The following is a 22874-nucleotide window of genomic DNA, read 5'->3' on the forward strand; positions in this document are numbered from 1 at the left end:
TGTGGTTGTTGGGAATTCAGGATCTCTAGAAGAGCAGTCAGTGCTCTTAACCCCTGAGCCATCTCTCCTGCTCTAAACGTTTTTTTTCCTAAGATTTATTTATTTTATGTATGTGAGTGCTCTATCTGCATGTGTACCTGCATGCCAGAAGAGAAACTAAATATAGTTGGAATTTGTCTTGCTTTGAGAATATTTGCCTTTATTACCTTAAACATATAAATAATGCTTATTTTCACTATGAAAATACGAAAAGTGGCTAGTTACATCCTAAGTCGCATACAAAAGACTTATGGTTGATTTTTTTCCCCCCTTAGGTTAGCAGTGTGTTCTATTCCATTTAAGGGACGAAGCACAGATAGGAGCTAGGATTCATGTTCTTCTGTATAGATAAGGTTAAATCAAAATTAGAAAAAGTTTTGATATTTTTCACCATGGGTTTTTGTTTGTTTTGTTTTTCTTCCTATGCTAAGATAAACTTTTTCTTGTCTAAGAAAAGATCTGGTGCTGGAGAGATGGCTCAGCCGTTAAAGGCTAGGCTCACAACCAAAAATATAAGAAAAGATCTGAGGCATCAGACAAGAGACTGGTCAAATTTATAGTAATCGCTGAAAAGGAGTGATTGAACCCAGAGGTACCATGTGATTCCAGTAGTAGTAATTTTGTCTTACCTAAGTTGACCTGCCAGAATGTTTATTAAATTTTAATTATATAGTAATATAGCATATGCATGCAAGAAATACCCTGACATTCAGAGGAAAACTACAAACAGAAGGGACTACAGTTACATGTTCTCTGGATTGCTAGAGTCCATGATGTTTCTTAAAGGAGATTCAGCCTAACACTGCATACTTCGTTGTTACATGCACAAACGATGTGCTCATGTCCAGTGCAGTGTAGAGCTGCTGAGTCACTGCACACTTTACAGTAGTCTGTCAGTAAATTGCTGAATACTCTTATTTTGAGCCAAGTCGTAATGAACTTTTTCTTATCTTTATTTATTTATTTTATTCATTTTTTTGTTTTTTAAGATTTTGTGTGTGTGTGTGTGTGTGTGTGTGGTAGCCTTGACTGTCCTAGAACTCGCTCTGTAGACCAGGCAGAGTCCGGCCTGCCTCCACCTCCTGAGGGCTAAAAGTAAAGGCATGCAACACCACTGCTTGGCTTCTTTATTCATTTTTTAATTTTGTTTTTTGTTTTGTTTTGTTTTGTTTTGAGGCAGTCTTGCTGCTCTTTAGCCCAGTTGGCCTTGAATGTGGATCCTCCCCCTTCAACCTCCTGAGTTCCTGGATACCAGGCATTCACCCATTCTCTTCATAAATGTACTTTTGGAGAGGAGCAGAAACACAACAGTTTATTCATTAAATCATATTTTCTTTGAAGTAGAAATTAAACTAACAACGAGGGTCCTGAACTGGGGAAGCTATTCAGTGGTAGACTACTAACACGGCATATGCAAGGCCCTGGGGTCAGCAGCTGGCACCACAGAACAACTATTGCTCAGTTAATCGATTATTTTGTTAACAAGGACTTTTTTCTTTGGGACTGTGTTTTCATTGTTTTTTCCTTATGTTTTAAAACTATGTTTATAGTTTTGACAATATGTTACATAGTGTTGTGTTTATATTCTATAGACTTTTCATCAGTAAAAATTCATTTTAACCTGCCAATCATTTAATAATAGAAAAATGAACTGTGTAGATGGGATATTAAACTGCACGAGGAACTGAGCTATTGTTTGTATTCTTAGCTGCCAGTGCTGCTTCTTGGTTGGTGATTCTTGGAGCCCACTTACACCTAGGCTCGGTGACCTTATACCAAGGAGGGAGCAGTGTGGCAGTAAATATTTAAAAAGGCAGAACCTTTTATCCTGCACTAATGCTGGCACCCGTAGGTCCACATGGCACTGTGGGGTATCTTTATCTCAGTGGCTCCACGATGCCTCCCAGTACTTTCAGACCCAGGTGGTCCATGAGCCGTTCCAACATGGCACCTTGCCCAACTGGTCCCTAGAGTCAGTTCTGGCACTGGAGGGCCATATGGACCTATCTATAATTTATCTCTGGTTAGTATCTCTCCCAGCGGCTCTCTACTAGCTTCAGACTCTCTGGTTCCAACTACCTGGTAGACTGGTCTATCTTGACTCCCTGCCACGGACTCTGCCCACACTCCCAACAACTGCCCCCTGGTAGTTAAAGAATAAACTCCAACTACCTGGTGAAATCATAACTCAATAAACTGTAACTCAGCAATCAGATTTATATGTTAAATTCTCAATCCACAGTACATCCACACAATAAACTCACAACCAATTCATAAGGATATAAACTGCCCACTCACATAAGATAAATTGACCTATAGAAATCCAACCCTTAAGAAATATGCATAACAACCTGTGTCTATGTAGAGATGCATGGCGAGGATTGTTTACATCTGCCTCGATGTTGCCTCTCCTTTTCCTTCTAAAACTCTGTTCCCGCCTCCCTCCCTTCTCATCCAATAGACAGGCCTTGTTGTATCTTGTGCCTACCTTCACCTGCGTAACGGCATTAACCTATACAACAGCCCTGCACAGGAAGTTACAACGTGGACTAAACTCTTTTGTTTCTATGATTTATTTATTTCATGTATGTGCACCTGCATGCCAAAGAAGACATCAGATCATATTATATATAGATGGCTGTGAGCCACCATGTGGTTGCTGGGAATTGAACTCAGGACCTCTGGAAGAGCAGCTAGTGCTCTTAACTGCTCTTATGTTAAACTCTTAAGAGACAACTTTAAGAGCCAAGCACTTAACTTCCAGAGGCATTCAGTAATACCTCATTTAGTGTTTGGACACTGCTGCCAAAAATGGCTGAGGTTGCTCCGAAGTTAGCTAGCCGTCACATCCTATTACATCCCTCCAGTGAACACTCACAGCTTTGGGCTTCTGAAGAAGTAACGGATCTGAGCAAATCGGTAGGATGTTATGCTCTCCTGGTTCTTTGTTTGCTTGTGTATTGTACTCATGGTTGTATAGTTCATCGGCTAACAAGACTACACACTTGTACAGGGCTGGGGACAGTGTCTTGTATTGTTTTATTCCCATTTCTGGTACCTCCTGGGCACTCTGATAGTATAGAGTAAATGCATGATTCTTTGAGAGTTTGAGGCCTCAAGCAGAGGACTCAGCCTTTTGTTCTCTACAACAGTATGAATCTACCAGGAAGGAATGTCTTTCATCCTTTATCTTTAAGGCTTTCAGCCCTAAAATTTATTTACCACTACTACCATTTCATCAAAATCTGTTTTCATAGTTTTAAATAGTATGTCATTGCTATCCTTGTTAACCTGGTCTTCACAAAAATAATTCACCCTTTCTGTACTTGGATGCTATATGAGATAAAACATAGAATTTTAAGTCATTTAAATGGAAAATTTTTTAGATATTTAATTTTATGTGTATGAGTGTTTCACCTGCACATGTGTATGAGCACTACTTGCATACCTGGGGCCTTCAGAGATCAGAAGAGGCACTGGATCCCCTGGGACTGGAGTTAAAGAAGGTGTGTGCCACCATATGGATGCTGGAGTTGAATTCAGTTCTGTAAGAACAAGTGCTCTTAACCATTGAGCCATCTTCCCAGCTCATTAATTTGACATTTTAAACTATTATTCAATCTCTCAGTAGCAAATAGATAAAAAAGGTTTGCTGAATATGATAAATAGGGGAGGTGTAGGCATGTCTTTTACTGGAGAATGAGAGTATACTTAGCAGACTCCAGCAATAGCAGTAACTCTAAATTTGAAGTGCTCATTATGTTCTGTAAGATGTTTACAACATTCTGTAAACAGCCATTCAGAGTGTAGCGTGCAGACAGTGCTGGGTCATATTGCTTATCTGAGGAAGTAAGGTAAGAAATTGACATTTTAGAAGCTTGCATAGTAGCTTAATAGAGCAATCTTTTTCTTTTTTTTTTTTTTTTTTTTTTTTTTTTTTTTGGAGCTGGGGACCGAACCCAGGGCCTTGCACTTGCTAGGCAAGCACTCTACCACTGAGCTAAATCCCCAACCTTAGTAGAGCAATCTTATATCTGCTGAATTTCATGATTTAAAAACTTGGAATTTATTTGGTGTATCTTAAATTTCATTTTTTCATTAATTCACCTTGTTATTCACAAGATTATTAGCATGTAATGAAGTGGATATTTAAACAGTTCTGCTTGGCCTGGTTGTACACTCCTCAGAGGGCAGAGGCAGGATGGCCAGGGCTTTAAGTCCATAGTGAGTGTGAGGCCAGGCCAGGCGGACCAGGCTGCACTGTATGAGACCATGTCTCACTGAATAGAAGGCTTCACCAGAAATGGTTTGCAAAACACTATTCTAAAACAGCAGTTAATCGTCTTTCATACTTGTGCCTGACCCTCCAAATGACACCACACTCAATGAGGGGATTGAGTAGTTTTCTCTACCATTGGTTGTAAGTAGGAATCTGGAATAGGTTTTTCTTTCATGTAACTGTTTTTACCTAGGAATCACTGCTCTAGGGCTGGGAAAATGACTCTGTGTATGAGAGTGCTTGGTGTATAAGCATGGGGATCTGAGTTCAAATCTCATCACCCACATAAAGGCTGTATGTGTCTGTAATCCCAGCATTGGGAGATGGCAACAGGTAGATCTGGGGCTCACTGGCCAGTCTGCTCTTCCAGATTCAGTGAACTTCAAGTTCAGTGAAAGACTTTATCTCAAGAGAATAAGGCAGAAAGACATAAAAGAGAGCACTTGATTTCATTTTCTGACTTACACATACACATATGAACATACCCACCACACACACACACACACACACACACACACAGAGAGAGAGAGAGAGAGAGAGAGAGAGAGAGAGAGGGGAGGGAGGGAGAGAGAGAGAATTCTCTCCTGTATTATATGTTTCTTTACAAAGTAAGTTAAAATTTGGGAGTTCTACACTTTATAAATTCTTCAATTCAGACGTTTTAAAGAAATGATAGAGGGAGGAACTCACGAGGGCTCATGCTTACCTGAGGAGTTATTGGTAGGTAACAGCTGCTGGAGAAATGAGTGAAGGGTTGTTTTTCTTCCGTGGTGTAAGCACTGGTAGATAGCCTGTGTTCCGACTAAGTAACGCATATCATGCTCCTGCAAGCAACACTAATTAACTTGAGTGGGTCACTTAAAAAATAAATAGAAGGGGGGTGGACTTACTGGAAAGAAAGAATTCAGTGGGAGTGAGAGGCACAAAAGAGTGTAAGGAAGAAATATTATCAAAATATGTTCTATACATTTATAAAAGTGTTGACCTAAATGAAAGTGTAATTTTTAATTTATTTGAATGCTGACTAATGGTTGCCATGATTTAGTAAAAATATCTACTTAAAGTTGTGGTTGTGCAGGCCTTTAATCCCAGCACCAGAAAAGCAGCAGCAGATAGATCTTTGTGAGCCCAGGCTAGCTTGGTCTATATAGAGAGCTCCAGACTGGCTCGGACTACACAGTAAGACCCTGTTTCAGAAAACAGTCGGAAAGCCTAGCATGAGTATTGTAAAAACAGTCATCTGTTGGAACTGCTCCAGTACCTGTTGCTGCCTTTGCTATTTGTTAAAACGCTGTCTGAAGTAAATACTGTAGGCGTAGAACCATGGATTGGACTTGGTTTGAAGGTTCCACCTCCGGTTCTTATTTAGCTCTTATCAGCAGGGAAAGTACTTTGAATGCTGCCTAAAAACTTCAGGAGTTTAGGAGAGGCTCAGGTGGTTTGAATGTTTCAAGGCCAGGATTCATTGTTCTTCACTAAGGATTCCCAGTGAGCACAATACTTTCATAAACCCTTATCCCTGTGTGGTGTGTGGTCTTACGTGTGTAAGTTAATGAGAGAATTCTGTGAACTGGTGTATACATGTGAAAACTTCACAGCGTGACTGATATCTAGTCTGCTGTATCTATGTCTGTTTTTAAAATGTTTTTATTTTTATTGTGTATGTATTGCTATTTTGCCTGTATGTATGCCTGTGTGCTGTGTGTGTACTTGATGCCTGTGGAGGTCAGAAGAGGGCAGTGGATTCCCTTGGACTGGAGTCACAGATATGAGTTTCCTTGTTGGTGTTAGGAATCAAAACTCCAGGTTCTCTGGAAGAACAGCCAGTGCTCTGAACAGCTGAGCCATCTCTCCTGCTTCCGTGTCCAGTGTTTAAAGATAATATACCTGAGCTTTGATCAAATTTAATTTTATATTTTATTTAAAAGTGAGTTCTATTTACATTTAAATATACTACAATATGTTTAATCTATCTATGGGATGTTCTCAAGAGTGCACAAGATGGCACTTGTCATAGTTCACGTCTTAAGATACATTGAGCAGTTAAATATCAGGGGTTTTGCTTTCTGCTCACTAATAGTTTTCTTATATATCATGTACCCAACTTTCAAATTCATGCTAGAAGAAACTTAAAACTATTTCAAGGTGGGCATGGTGCCTCTTATTTCTGTACTAAGGAGGCTGAGGGAGGAGGATCACAATGTCCAGACCAGCTTAGGCGCTACTATCAAGACCCAGTCTCAAAATGAAGAAAAAAAATTCAGCAATCATATCATATGCCTCTAGGCTGGGCATGGTGGCTCACCTTTAATCCCAGCACTTGGAAGGCAGAGACAGGAGGATCTCTGTAAGTTTGAGGCTAACCTGAGCTACAGAGTTAAGTTCAGAACAGTCAGAGCTACACAGTGGGATCCTGTCTCAAAAAAAAATAAAAACCAGACAAACAAAAAGATCATTTGGCTTTAGGATATTCATATATAATATCTGTCAGTTTCTGAAAACTAAGATAAGAATACATAAGATTTGATCAAAATCTGAATATTTTTGCGATTGGATAGAATAATTAAATTATCTTACAATTTAATAATTTTTGTGAAAATTTTCTACTGACTTGTCCAGTCTTTTCATTTTATTTAACTCATCTTTATTTTTATTTTTTTTTAATAAACAGCTTGAATCAGACAAAACACTGGTTATCATGAATTTTCTTTTTAGTTCTTTTTTTTTTTTTTTTTTTTTTCGGAGCTGGGGACCGAACCCAGGGCCTTGCGCTTCCTAGGCAAGCGCTCTACCACTGAGCTAAATCCCCAACCCCTTATATTTTTTTCTTTTTGGTTCTTTTTTTTTTTTGGTTATCATGAATTTTAAGTTCAGCCTAAAAATACATAATTGCATGGGGTGGCACAGTAAGTTATAATTTAAAAATAATTACCCTAAATAGTCTCGTTCTTTTGAAGGATGACTATTCTGACAATTTAAAGATAGATACAAATAAATGTTTTACTGAAACTATTAGCAAAGAAAATGTGTCTAATTTGGCCCTAATATGGACAACACTGTGGGAAGGATATGTTAAAAATACCCCTTTGCATAAAGACCCCTGGCCTTGCCTCAGTATCCTATTAATTTTAAATGCCACACATTTTTAAAACGTGACAGTGTAAATATTTCAAACCTGCACAACAACTCTGTCAACATCCACAGCTCTAAAAGTGAAGCACAAGCAAAGCATTTATGCAGCTCTTGAACCTGTGTGTGAAAAGGAGCTTGATCGGACAGTGTCTCTGCTGAGTTTTCTTCTAATGTATTTACTAAGGTTTCATTAGGAAAATGTTCAAGCATACAGAAAACTTGAAGGACTTATGCAGTGCACACTCATAATCTTTATTCCATGTGATTTCTATACTTTCCTCTTTGTTACTCTATTTTTTAAGCATTTTAAAGTTGTAGGAATCAAAATGCTTCACTCCCAACAACACTGATAATGTGTTTCATTTGTATTGTCTGTAATGCATAATCTCTAATACCATGGTGTTGAATTTACTTGATTATTCCTTTTTTTTTTTTTTTTTTGGTTCTTTTTTTCGGTGCTGGGGACCGAACCCAGGGCCTTGTGCTTCCTAGGCAAGCGCTCTACCACTGAGCTAAATCCCCAAGCCCTGATTATTCCTTTTTTAAATTTTATTTTTCTTTGATGTTTTATGTATTTACATTTCAAATGTTTTCCCCTTTCCCCCCTCTCCCTCCTCCTGCTTCTGTGAGGATGCTCCCACTCCCACCCACACACTCCCACCCTAACACCCTGGCATTCCCTCCCCTACACTGGGGAAATGAGCCTTCACAGGACCAAGGGCTTCTCCTTCTGTTGATGCTTAGACAATGCCATCCTCTGCTACATATGCGGCTGGAGTCATGGGTCCCTCCATGTGTACTCTTTGGTTGGTGGTTTAATCCCTGGGAGCTCTGGTGGGGTCTGGTTGGTTGATATTGTTGTTCTTCCTACGGGGTTGCAAACCTCTTCCACCCAATTATTCCTATTCATTGTTGAGTAACAGTCTGTTGTCTAAATCTATTGGTTTATATATATACTAGGCTGTTTCCTATTTGGGCCATTGTAAAGAAAGTTTCTATGTACATACTTGATTTTTTTTTTTTTTAGTACTCTTAGTATTCTTGGTTAAAAATACTGAAAGGATTTGCTGGGTCATATGGTAAAAGTATGTTTTAGATTTATAAAAAGCTTCTAGAACTTTCCCCAAGGTATTTATATGTGCTCCCCCTTTTTTTTCACTTTCATGTGTATCTCCCTGATTATCCCTGATGGGGAGTATGTTTTCAAGTGTTTCTTAGCCATCTGGTTATTGTTCTTTGTCAGTTGTTTGTTTTAATCATAAGTCTTGTCTTTTTATTACTGAGTTTAAGAAATCTTTGTGTAGTTTATATCCAAGGTCTTGCATTTCAAGACAAATTGACATATCAGTTCACTTTCCCACTAACTTGAATGTGTATTATTATTTAAAGCTTAGAATTTGTTCAAGGCTCTCTTTCTTTTGAAGTAAACGTCTTATGCAGTGAAATGCAAAGGGATATTCCAAGTGAATTGACTGAAATTGACAAATGTATACACCTAGTCCAGTCCTAGCAAACTCTCTATTGTCATCACTTCTGGAAGGTTTGCCTTGTTGGAGCCCAATTAATCTCTGCTCCACCTTCTCAGAGCCAGCCATTGTACTAATTAGAAAGTCCATTGGCATGTGAACATAACAAAAAGAGGTTATATTCTACATTTTCACTTATGTGCTAGGCACTTTGATCCTGTTCTCATCGCCTCATTTCCTTCTCACGCACTGGTACCCTGCCTCTTCATCAGTAGTCCTTCCTAAACTTTGAATTCCACATACAAGCTACAGTAATAGCTGTCATTCTGAGCACAGCTTATTTTGCTTAACGTGATGATTTCTGGTTGCACTCCTTTTTTTAAGCCCATGTTTTCTTTATCCACTTCTGTTGTTAAACACCTAGACTGATTTCATCTGACTTTCCATGCTATAGCCTAGTTTGGTCTGTTTTAAAAACCTTAAAACACTGCAAACACATTCATGTTGTATTTATCAATTGTTCATTTTTAAATTCTTGAATAGTAAATATACTTTGACTCTAGTTTTTTCTTGATGAATGTCTAAGGTATTTCCACTTTAGAGATGTCAAGGAATATGAACATTTCGTGGAGCACAGTTTGATTGTTAGGAGTAAATACTTGAGAGTGAAGTTGTTGAGTTCTAGGGCAATTCCAGACTCTTTTTCCACTTATTCCCATTAGCAGCCGGACCACAATTTTTGAGGGTCCTTTCATTCCACATTGTTGACACACTTGGTCTTATTAGTTTTAGCTGTCTCAGTGGGACTGTATTAGAATTTTATTGTGACAGTGCATTGCATTTTAAGTATCTGTGTATGATATCTCACCTCTGTAATTACTTTCTGTTCACATCATTCGTGTCTTACATGACTTCACCTTCAGTGTTCTAAGGCTTGCACTTCTATCTACAGTTCATCCTAGGAGAGAACTGTAAAATTGCTGACCACTGTGGTCCAAAGCACTGAGTTGGTAAATAAATTACTCCTATCAGAGTTTATTAACAGGACTTTGTCACATTCCTACTTGTTTAGTTTGGTGGACTTTTAGAGAGGAGAGGAGGGTGAGAGGGTAACATTTAGATTTAGTCTTTTTTTGTTGTTGTTGTTAGGGTTTATTGAGTGTGTGTGTTCATGTTCGTATGCGTTCGCATGCGTGCAGGTATGTATAAATGAGAACAGAGGCATCGGATTCCTTGGGACTCGAGTTACAGGCGGTTGTAAGCTGCCTGGTGTAGATGCTAGAATTCAAACTTGAGTCCTCAAGAATGCTTAAGAATTCCTAAGAATGTTCTCTTAACTGCTACCCAGCCTTTGAATCTAGGCTTATACACAGAAGCTATCCACGCTTGTAAACAGTGTTTCTGTCCACCAACTACAGAACAGTAGCCACAGTTCTGCTCTTCATCCGATGAATGTGAAAGGCAAGGTCCAAGTAGAAAATGTACTGGTACCAAAAGTATTAATGTTGAACAGATTGGTAATTTTAAGTTCCTTCCAATAAATCTGTAGAGTAGCTGAGCTATAAATATGCACAAAACACAAAAACAAATGACAATTTATTTCAAAGATATTAAATAAGCCAGATGAGGTGGTGCATACTTTCTTTTCCAGCACTGGAGAAACAGAGGCAGGTGGATCTCTGTGAGTTCATGGGTAGCTATGGGGAGAGAAGAAGAGAGATGAAAATATTCTTAAAAAGAGACATGCACAGACTTCTCTGGTGATAAATTTAACCTCTATAGCAGTCTTCTATTTAAACGTTGGTTGCGCTCTATTGTCTAAGCAGTTGTATAGGAATATCTGAGATGGAACGGAAGCATGAGTATTTTAAAAGCTCCCCAGGTGAATGAATGCAAGCCCTGACTATTAAGAACACATGAAGTGAAAGTTAAGTACTTGTGAACTTTCTTTTAAATATAGTTTATGTTGCCTACCATAGGCTTTAGGTATTTTAAAGTTCGCCTTACCATTTACCATGTCTTTAGGCAACTCTTGTATCTAAATGTGCAGTGAACTAATGAGACTGATGTAGAGTTTCTAGTGCAGTGCAGAGTACAAAGTAGGACCGACTACTGGATCGCTCGGTCCTCTGGAGAGGGTGTGCTTTGAGTGAGTGCTGGTCACATACTTTTACTCCCTAGTCAGTACATTTTGCTCTGTCATACTTGTCTGATGATGACAAAGTCTTGCTATGTCATCAACATGGAAAGTAATCTAAAAGCTTAATTTACTTATCTAGCTCCCTGCCTGGGTAATCCGCTGAGCACTTGATATAGCTATTCAGTGTTACTGTGGAGTGAAGTATGTTACATGTGTGCTTGTGGGACTGCAGACACTGTAAGCATATCTTCAGGTTCTTTCTCTTTAAAACAGTTATGTTGAAGCTTCCTTTACATACCATTTTAAAACTTTTAAATATATTTTTCTTTTTTAAACTTGTGCTTTTGATAAAATTAATTTATTTTCTTGATTGTCCTTGCATGCATCTAGGCATCTAAAACTGTGTTGTTTATAAACTATATATGCATCATTAAATATTGGCTAAATAGATGTTTCACCTGAAGGAAGAGAAAAGCCTTTCACTGACTCTTGAAAGGTTTTCCCATATGCTTTGACCTTAAGCAACAGCGGAAACCAACAGCCTACCTTTTGTTTTCTGAGTTGACATATGCCAGTCTTCATTAAAGAGGGTAGTTTGTGAAATAAATTGTTCCTTATCTTTCTCGTGTGAAGTAAAGGGACAGAGATGGTGAGTAAGAAGTTGAGATGATGGAGTCCAGAAAGGTGGCAATAAATTAAGTAAAGGAAACTATTGGGAGACACAGGGTGGACAGCTCTTGCTGAACTAAGCCCCGCCTTCAGCTTTCTGCCGCCTGGAGAAACAGCCCAGACAGTTGGGGTTCCACAGGTTAAGAACAATAAGCTAGGGGTGGAGTGCTTAAGCCTTTTAAGAGAATGATAAACACGGCGGAAGGCGTGTCTTGAAGCGTCCCACTCCCTTGGGGCTGTGGTCACGTGGGCTTAGTACTTCCCGATTCCCAGCCACTGTCTCCCTTGACTGTGCTCTGAGTGTGGAGGGAGACAGGGACACACGGGCAGGAAATTTAAACGCTGAGAGCAAGGGTCTGTAAGAACAATGCCGCACTTCACCGTGACCAAGGTAGAAGACCCAGAGGAGGGGGCAACTGGCTCCCTTTCTCCTGAGCCCAGCTCAGCAGCAGTAAAAGCCCGGATTCAGGATCCCGAAGAACCAGGTAAGTCTTGTGCTTGTAGCTTTGGGGACCCACAGATTAGTTTTTGTGAGGGAAATGGTAGCGTGGCCATTAGTCTATGAACTGTTGCTTATGGATGCTAATGGAGAAAAGTGTTTTTCAGTTGTTTCACTCCCGGTATATCTGATAACGTGCCTTTTTTTTCCACGAAGCGGTTTGTTTTTTCCCCCACAAAGAGTTTTCTGTGTCCATTACCAACAGGTGAAATTGAATCGGTAGCAATGTATGAAAAGAGTTTTCAAGCACAAAGAAAGACAGTAAAAGTCATTTATGCATATTTTAGAATTTAGTTTTCGCTCGGACCCCTTGGATTATATCTAGAAAAAGCTTCGAACCAAACAGATAAGTAGCCTTTTAATCTTAGAAGTTTAAATAATATATACAAAGGGAGCATGGTTCGGTAGTTTTGTTCTGTGGACTTTTTTACATGTGAACCTGCAATTATTCAGAACTCTGCCTCAGTTTACCCGGTACACAGTAAATCCGTAACAAATATTCTAATAACTTAAAGAAAAAGTACATTGGTTGGTCATTGTGGTGATCAGCATAGCATCGGGTTTAATAAAATTATTTAATGAATGTGCTTATCTCTCTTGTGGCCTCTGAATGTTGACAGTTATACTTTCCTGGGGAATTGTGGTTTGGAGTTTTTAAACATGCAATTAAAGTCTTAGTTAATACTGTGGTATTAAGTATAGTTACACATTGACTCTTTTTTAAAATTCGTCAATTGTCAGCAACATCTGTATGTGGCAAAGTTAAGGAAAATGTACAGTTCCTCTGTAATTCTTCCTTGTGACAAGCAGCTTAAGTGTTAGGGACCTTTAACTTGAGATGGAGAGAAGAGTTGACATAGAGAGATGTGTTCCATTTGTTCATTCTCATCCTTGGAGTGAGAGAATTTGTCAGCAGACAATAAAGAAGATAGTTTATGTAAATGTTTTGCCCACTAAGTAATCTTTGCTCTGCTGAATAGCAGTAAACTGTGGAAGTTAGTCTTCGCTACCTTGAATTTGAACCTGCTTTTCTATGGCTTCAGGTAGAAGAGCTAGTAGAGTCTTTCAGGCCCGGGTGTGTTTGAAGTCACCCTTTCTCATTTGCTGATGCTTTCATTTCCTTTAGCGTTTGATCTACTGTCTTCCACATCACAAAATGCAAGTGATGTATCTCATCTCTCATTTAGTTGTGCTGTTTTTTCCTCTGCCTTTGATTATTTGATCTTTACTAGTCTCAATTGTTTTAAGAAATTTGTTTTTTGGTAGGAGGGGTTAGAACAGAGTAATAAAACCATTCAGCCTATTAACAGCCACCTAGAAAGCCATAAAAGTTTTGATCGAACCCAGCTTTATTAATAAGACACTATTAAGATTAATATATTTTCTTCCATAAAATTGCTTTGAAAAAGGAACAGAAATAAGCTAACTTGAATTTAATACGGATCTTTAATTTAGTGTTTTCTGTGATATTTCAGAGAGTTTGCATTTGAATAAACCAATACTTGACTGGTGAACCACTACTGGGAATGTGTTATCTAGATTGTCTTTACCATAAAGTTAAGTGAGAAGAAAAGAAGGGATTGTTTTTCTTGTTATTGAAAGTTTATTTCTTTCCCTTACTGGGCACATTTGCTTGAAATGTAGTGAGTTTTAGCCCCTTGCTCAAGTTAAAAGAAAGAAAGAAAGAACAGATGAAAGAAAGGAAAGGAAGAAAAAAGTGGAAAGGAAGAAACTCGTTGAAACTTACTATTTTGTACAATGAATATGTACTAATGAAGATACTACCTAGTTTGTTTTATTACTTCAAACCCTGACCAACACCCCCAACCTTTCTTTTTCCTTCTGCATCTGTGTGACAAGAAAAATATACAGCACATGTCACTAATATACTTATTTGAACTATAAAATAATTTGAGATAAAGTGGAAATATGAAACTAGGGCTAGTCCAAACAATTTTTACATAAAATAATTTTAAATGTATTTTATTATCATTAGTATGAGTATATTGTACGTGTTAGGTTATATAAGGACTTCTTTTTTTTCTTTTTTGTGTGTGTTTTTGTGATGGCTCAGTAGTTAACTCCTTTTAGTTTTTGGAAGGAGAAAAGGACATTTTCATAAATTATACACAAGTAAAGTAAGTATAGTAGTTAGTGCTGCATGAGGTGCTAGAAGGTCTGAGGTAGACTGTGCTGGAGTTTGAGACGGGAAGCAGAGCCTCAGCTTGGTAACGTCTCCCTTCCTTCCCCTGCACTGTTTCCTTGGCAGCATGCCTGCGGAAGGAGCACTACTACACCTGCTTACCCTCTGTCCCCACAGCAGACTGAGGTCAAGAGCCTGAGGCAGAGACTGTCAGATCATTTGTATCTCAGGGTCCTCAGCTGCTTAGCAAACAGATCGGTGACTAGGCCTGCTGTCAGTCTTTTAATTCACAAAACTTCAGGCCAAGTGTGGGACCTTCCTCCTAATGTTCCAAAGGTGTAAATTTTACCAAAGGCACTAAAATGGCTTTAGAGTCCAGGATCTGGCTATGAATCCCAGACCTACTAATTACTCCTAATTAGTAATAGTGACAATTTGTAATAATTAGTACTTGGGTGACTTTCTGCAAGTTGTTTAGCTTCTCTCCTCATTAATAAAACCAATGCCTACTTTACAGGGTGGCTACAAGGACTGCCTGGGATAGATAACTCGTAGATACATGTCTGACATCACACTTACAAATGGGAATAGTTATTTCTTATATTGTGATTAGTGGTTCATTGAGAAAAAGGAACAGGTTTGGATAACTGATGTTGGAAGAATATTCAGGTACCTGGAGGGCGTTGTAGACAGGTATCCGAGTATGGCATCCAAATGATTCTTCAGGGGAGGTCCAGAGGAAATCACCAAGAATAGGAATAATTTGAAGATATCAGCAGAGAGTTAAGCTCTTATGAGAAACAAAATTTGAGGGCAATCCCAAGGCATGTGGTAAAGAAGAGGTGAGGGAGAAGGTAGGTGGAGCCTGGTTATCAAAGCTCTATCCATTTCTTATCTCCTTTTCCCCACCAGGCCAGAACTTGCCGCAGGTCCAGTAATATGTACTGGAGGTGGTACCTAGTTATCGGTGCTCCCCATTGCATCATTTGCTAAGTCCTAATGTGCTTGGCCCACTGAATTTGATGGGAGGGTTATTAAACATATTTCTTGTCTATGCGTAATGGTACAAGCCTATAATCCCAGGCTCAGGACGGATGATAATGAGTTTGAAGCCTGACTGGGTTACACAGTGAGACTCTTTCTCAAACAGAAAAAATTAAATTATTTTATAGGACTGTTACAGACCTTAAGTTAAATCTTTATTGCATTTTCTTAATCGGAAATGTATAATACATTCATTTCTTGATTTGACTATTAAGTTCATATAAATATTTTCATTAAATAATGGCTCTAAATCTCCTTGCTCCTCAAATCAGCTTATGGATTAGGTAAATGTGGACTGCCATGTGTGCCTCACTAGACGCAGAGAGCAGATTGGAGACATTAAGTAGGAAGCAAATAGAGGTCTCAGGGAAGTTTCAGAAATGGACCTATGGAAGTAGAGAAAAAACCCTCTGTTGTTACCAAGCAGCCGCTCCATGGTAACCTAGTAGAAGAGCATACTGTGCGAGTTCTGTTAAGTAGAGATTAAATCTTAATAACACATAAGAAGTAACTGTTAGCTACATGCTAGTTGTATTTGTTACCCATCAAATATTCTTTAAATGGTGGCTTTTGACTGTGTTGTCTTATTGACTAAACTTAAAATAGGTTGAACTAGACAACTACAACTTTTCTATATAGATTATTTTTTGGAGTGACGATTTATAGTGAGATGTGCTGGCATACACGTGTATCCCCAGCCTGGGTGACAGCCAGACCTCTGTCTCTGCACATTCCTTTAATCCAGCACTTAGGAGCAGAGGCAGAAGCAGGGGATCTCTGAATTCAAGGCTAGCTTGATCTAAATAGCAAATTCCAGACCAGCCTGGAGACCACATCTCAAACTAATTTTTTTTTAAACTTTATTTTTCTTCCTTTCTTTAACTGTTTACATGGGATTGTTATGAACCTGTGAAAACAGAAACAGATCTGCATGTTGTAAAATCTGAATTAAAAGTTTTGGAACTGGCTGGGTGAGATGTGTTTTTCTGTCTCCTACACTACACTCCAGTATTTCAGGATTGTAATAAAGACTTCACATGTCCCACAAATATCTTCTCAATTATTTTGTCATGATTTTTATTGTACCTAAAAATAAGAGTATAGATTTGGAGTTAGGGAGATGGCTTAGTGGTTGGAATGCTTGCTCTGAAAGTGTGAGGACTAGAGTTGGTGTGCCTCCTAGGTATGTCACCCTGCCTGGCTTTCTAGCCTCAGATGGTGGAGAGCCCCAGAGTATGTTAGCTAGCAACACTAATTGCCTTGGTGAGTGCTGGATTTGCCTAAGAAACCTTGGAATCTTAGACCTCTACATACAGGTTTGTACACATGCAAAGCACAAACATGCATATACACCACACATAGATAGAACATGGAAATAGTAAAAGGACTATAAATCCATGGTGCTCCCCTCCAGCTCCTTGCATCTTGAAACACTGTGGACTTGACATGTAACACTCTGAGACTGGAACATTGGCCTGCTCTATTTCTGCCCTGCTTAACCACTGATGTGTTAGGATTTCTCACGCCCAGGATTTCTTGCTTAGTATCCCAAACCTCATGTTCTGACTGCTACTTTGGCCCCACAAGAGACACACCAGATTGAAGATTGAACACTATAAAGATAAAAGCTCTATAAAAACACACTTGAATGTGGGTGTGGTGGTGCATGCCTATAATCTGAGTCCTTGGAAGACTGAGGTAAAAGTCTATATAATGAGATGCTGTCTCAAAAATTAACATTGTAGTAATAATAGCAATTGCCATTTCTAGGCCATGTGAGTAGCTGGGCAGTGTTAACCCAGGCATTTAACATTTAACAGTATTGACTGACTTCATTCCCACAGCAACCACTGAACCACGGTGGATCAGGAAAGTGAGGTGCCAAGAAATCTCGGCTACATAAGTGTACAGACTCAGATGCAGAACTGTATATAGCACAGCCTTCCTTCCTCCCCAGCACTGTATTCCTGTACCCCCACCCATATTCTTTTAAACATACTTTAAAAATTTTTTTAAAGATTTATTTATTATATAAATACACTTGTAGCTGTTTTCAGACACACCAGAAGAGGGCATCAGATCTCATTACAGATGGTTGTGAGCCACCATGTAGTTGCTGGGATTTGAACTCAGGACCTCTGGAAGAGCAGTCAGTGCTCTTAACCACTGAGCAATCTCTCCTGCCCCATACTTTAAAATTTTAATATAAATTAAAAGACAATTACATCATTTCTCCCTTCCCTTTTCTCTCTCCAAACCTTCCCATGTCCCTTCTCTCCACTCCCACATATATGTGTGTGTTTATATGTGAAGATAGGTATACATGTGTAGATATGTATACTACATGTGTAGTGATATTAAACACCTCTAAAAACTCGTCTACTACTAGGCTGCAGCATTCTCTTAGTTACCTATTCCAAGGCTTTATTTCTTTTGTAAATATGAGTTCCTCAGAATTTGGTGAAATTTTATTCCTCTTCAAACTTTGTATGTGTTACATTGCGCTTTTATTTGGTATGGATTTTTATGAATTATGCCAATAACTGAGACTGCCAAAGAAGCAGGAAGCTTGACTTAAGCTGACTGTTCCAGAGTATCTACCTGTCGTGTACATAGGAAGACATATCTGTCTTACCAAGTATACCTTAAAGAGATGGGGACTTCAAGACCAAGGGTAGGGTTAGTGGTAGGATGTAGACAAGGTGAAATAATTAACTTTTTTTTTTCTTTTCTTTTTTTCGGAGCTGGAGACTGAACCGAGGGCATTGCGCTTGCTAGGCAAACGCTCTACCACTGAGCTAAATCCCCAACCCCTGAAATAATTAACTTTTAGAATTACTTTAAAGTGTTAGAAGTTGGGCGTGTTGGCTGGTGCTGCAGTATCTAGCAGGGGGATCATTAGAACAAGTTCAGGGCCAGTCTGAGCTACAGAGCGAGACCTGTTTAAAAAAGAAAAGAAAAGAAAAGAAAAAAAGGCAAGAAAAACCTCCGTGTATTGCTGAAATTATACTAGGTGGTTTTTACTTAGATAAAATAATTTTTAAAATCCTGTTTAAAAGAAAAGTTTCATATAGGTATAACATACACATGGTAGAAATTGAATATGGCACATAAACACATAGATAAAATTATTTTAACCCAGTAAGCCCTGTATATAAGATGGGTTCCCTCATTTCCCTTCCTGTGTTCTTCCTACTGCAGCAGAACCTTTTGTGGAAGAAGAGCCTAATGCTAGTGTTAGAAATGTCAGCTCTGGAGCAAGAGTCTAAGTCTCCCAACTCCTTGCTTTTACTCCAGTTTGTTTTCATTCTCTGCATACATACCATAAGAAATTACATGGAACCGCATTGAACTCCTCCATTATCTCCAGGTCTGGTCAGTCTTCATTTCCTCTGGGATGGCATGACTGATTGTCCCTGACTTTGTTTATTCCCTTTATCAATATCTGTCAGCACTCAGGCATACCAACACTGACTCAACTGCAGGTGCTTGTGATTAAACCTATATATTTTGTTTGATTGATTGATGTGCAGAGGACTAATTTCAAACTTGTGGTCCTTCTTAGGCCTCCAGGTGCTGGGATTGTAGGAATGCACCACTGTGTTTGACCTTGTAATTATAGTTTTATTTCTTCAGTTGTGTTATGAATTGTGGGAAGATAAGAGATAGTCTTAATGTTTTTAGAAAAGTAGTTTCTGTTGCAGGAAATTTCAAACCACAGAAACAGTGAATTTCCTGTCAGTATCTCCTCTCTCTTGCTGTGTTTGTTTATTTGTTTTCATTGTTTGTTTTAGATCTTTGTACTTAGAAATATCAACCTTTAAAAATTGTTGGAACTATTTTCCTCAATCATTATGTTTTTTAAAGTTTCATTGAGGTATAGGTGACATAAAATTAATTATATAAATGTACCATTTAATGAGTTTTCACACATTCATGTACTTGTAAAACAGTCACCATAATCAAAATAATGAACATTTTCATTACCCACAAAGGTTTCCCTGTGTCCTTTATAATGTACTTTATTTACCTAATTCCCTAGATTGCAAGCAACAGCTAGCATTTTTTTCTGTCACTATTCACTTGTTGGCATTTATGAAAATTTTATATGAATAGAATAAGAGTATTATCTTCTGTTATACAGCATAATTATTTTGATTTTTATCCATTCTTGTCAGTATCCTTTGATTCTAATTTTCCTTAACATATTCTTTATTTCTTAGATTTTTTTGGTAGAACTTAGCATTCAAGGGAGTAGTTGAAAACAAGACAATCTATAAATGTGTAGACTTCACAAAAAATTTGTGTATACTTAGAAGGATATATTGGTACCAGCCAGTAGTTCCAACAACTTAGAAGGCTGAAGCAAAAGGATCATTGAATCCAGGAATTAGAAGCCAACCTGACCAACATAACCACACACATACACACACACACACACACACACACACACACACACACACACACACACAAATGTATTATGATTACTCTCCCTACTCTCTGTAATTCTCCTCCCATTTCTGACACCCTCTCTCATCCATCCCAGTCCTTTTCCCAGATTCTTGAATTTTGGTTTGGTTTTGTGTCCCACTAAATTTAGCAAGAGCCATCTGTGTACGCATTGCCTTGGAACGATTCCTTAGAGCTTGGTGGGGTCACCAGTGGATACACAACTGAAGGCAATGACTCTCTTTCTCCCTGTGTCTGTCATTTAACAAATAGTTTATCAGTGTGTGTGTGTGTGTGTGTGTGTGTGTGTGCCCGCCCACCCTTCCTCTATCCATACATGTTAGCAGGCCTGTTCTTTTGCAGACACAGTGTAGGCATCCATAGCTACTTTGAGGTTGTGGTGTCTGAGTCTTTCCCAGAGAATGGCATGTTATATCCCTTCTCTCTGTCTTCCAGCTCTTAGATTCAACTCCTACTTCCATGAAGCTCCCTGAGCCTCACAGAGAATGGTGTCAAAGTCTTGGTTAATGCTGAACATTCATCCACTACTTATACTCAGGGAGTTTGATGCTTTGTCAGTTTAACTAGTAAACAATTTTCAGTTCCCTCTAAGGCTTATGATCTCTACTCTTTGAGGTTCTTGACAGACTGTACAATACCAGACACCAGTTCCCTCCTGTGTCTCAGGCCACCATATCATTAAGAGAGCACTTGGCTAACCCTAGCAGTAATGCCACTCCTGTACAAGTAGGCACATCTTGGTTCACTGTTGGCCTTGTAGTTCACAGAGTTTACAGGTGGTGAGGCTGTCTTAGTTAGGGTTTCCATTGCTGTGAAGAGACACTGTGACCAAAGCAACTCTTATAAAGAACAACATTTAATTGGGGCTGGCTTACAGGTTCTGAGGGTCAGCCCATTATCAGACAGAAGAATATCAGCGTCCAGGCAAGCATGGCACTGGAGAAGCTGAGAATTCTACATCTTGTTCCAAAGGCAAACAGAAAGCTGGCTTCCAAGCAGCTAGGAAAAGGTCTCAAAGCGCACCCCAAAGTGATACACTTCCTTCAACAAAGCCACAACCACTCCAACAAGGTCACACCTAACACTGCCACTCTCTGGGCCAAGCACATTCAAACCACCACAGAGACTGTTTGTGGTTTTTCTCTCTGGATGCCCTACATAGTGCCTTCTAGGATTGTGGAAGCTAGACAGCAGAGAGGAAGCCAGGTTAGTTCCAGCTTAATTTCTCTATATCGTGCAACCGAGGCGTATATAATGTCTTCAGCAATAGTGTCTTTTGGTATCGTTCTTCTGGGCAGCCAAAGGGAATGGCAGGAGCTAACCTTGTTCGGGGATACTCCTGGGGCTCCTATGATTGACAACTCAGTAGGGACACTAAGCTTTTGTTTAATCATTCACACCTCCTAGGAAAAATATGCTTTAAAATCTGGTTAATATATTTCTTGAATATATTTGTCCAAATTTTAGCATGTATGGGATTAGCTGGACCAGTTTTACTGAATGTTATGTTTCGGAGCATGTTCTAGAAACGTGACTATTTTCTAAGTTTTAAAGGTTGTTGGTTTTGTAACCCAAGCTGGCCTTGAACCTGAGATCATTCTACCCCAACCTACTGAGTATGGATGGCTATATGCCACTCAAAGGTGGGTATTTGCTTATCCCACTGTCTGTTCATTCCTAATTCCAGCTAGTACCTTTTTCTCTTTAGCAGAAGTACCCTGGATCTACCTAACTGTTGTGGATGAGCGAGACAATAGACTGTCAAGGCTCTTTCAGGAAAATATAGCTTAGGATTGATTTGTTCCTCAGGCTGCATGAGAGCCTTTAGTGCCTCAAGATAATATTGAACATGGAAAATCCAAAAAGGACATGACTTGTAGAGATCCCTGAGATCTTTGTAGGGGAATAAGGAGAGTGCCTTAGGGTTTTACTGCTGTGAACAGACACCATGACCAAAGCGGTTTTTATAAGGACAACAATTTAATTGGGGCTGCCTTACAGGTTCAGAGGTTCAGTCCATTATCATCAAGGCAGGAAGCATGGCAGCATACAGGCAGGAATGGTGCAGGCAGAAGTGAGAGTTTTACATTTTCATTTGAAGGCTGCTAATGGAAGACTAACTTCCAGGCACCTAGGAAGTGGATCTGATAGCCCACACCCACAGTGACCCACCCACTCCAACAAGGCCACTCCAAATAGTGCCACTCCCTGAGCGGAGCACATACAGACCATAACAGAGATCCCAGGCCCTGAGATCTTCCTATCTCTGAGCCTAGAAGGTAGATGTGAGATTCAACAAGGTACATGTAAGGAGAGCAGAGAAGAGAGGCTTCTTCCTGGCCCCCAACAGAAGTCTGTGCTTTGTTGTACTGCCTGCTAACAGATGCAGACACTGAGTTCTCCTTTCCTCCTCCTCATCCTTCCCTCCCCCCTTTAAAATTTAAGTCTCTGTAAAAAAAATGAATTGGTTCCTTGTTCTAGAAGCTGGAAAGTCCAAGATAAATGTGTCAGTATAAGGTGAGGGACTTCTTGAGCAAGAGAAGAAGTGGACCAAACACCTTGTTAGAACAAGCCTGCTCTCACATTAATAATACTAATCCATTCAGAAAGGCATTGCCCTCATAGCTTAACACCTGTGCCCATCCTCCCAGAAACGGTGGATCCAGGGTTAAGTTTCTCACACTTCCTTTCTTCCATTCTCATTGAAACCATAACATATGTTTGAATTGCATCTTGTTTTGTACTAAAGAAGCTAATGTTTATAATGTACAAAAAATGGAATCTCCAAGGCATTGTACCAGATGAAATATGAGGCCAGCCTCAAAAGTCATGCATAATGAGATTTTATTTCCATTTATTTATTCAGTGTGTGTGATGTATATAGCACACACACGAGTATGTGAATACATGTTGCAGTGTACGTGCACATAGAGGCCAGTGGATATCAGGTGTGACCACCATTATTCTCTACTTTCTTCCAATAAGACAAGGCC

The 22874-nt window shown here is 39.2% G+C and overlaps 1 protein-coding gene across 3 annotated transcripts in view; it reads left to right on the plus strand.

Moving 5' to 3' along the window:
* The window catches only part of Slc12a6 (solute carrier family 12 member 6), a 94864-nt gene that overhangs the window by 8786 nt on the left and 63204 nt on the right, over positions 1-22874 (plus strand). Inside the window, exon 1 of one of the 3 annotated variants that reach the window (XM_032903880.1) lies at positions 11149-12210. The exons of the other annotated variants lie outside the window; for them this stretch is intronic. Coding sequence (XP_032759771.1) covers positions 12093-12210 — 118 coding nt within the window. The 5' untranslated portion in view covers positions 11149-12092. Of the gene's footprint in view, positions 1-11148; positions 12211-22874 lie in introns of those variants that run through there. 3 annotated transcript variants of the gene reach the window in all.

Source organism: Rattus rattus, chromosome 5 (genome assembly GCF_011064425.1).
Source record: "Rattus rattus isolate New Zealand chromosome 5, Rrattus_CSIRO_v1, whole genome shotgun sequence".
Classification (NCBI taxonomy): Eukaryota; Metazoa; Chordata; class Mammalia; order Rodentia; family Muridae; genus Rattus; species Rattus rattus.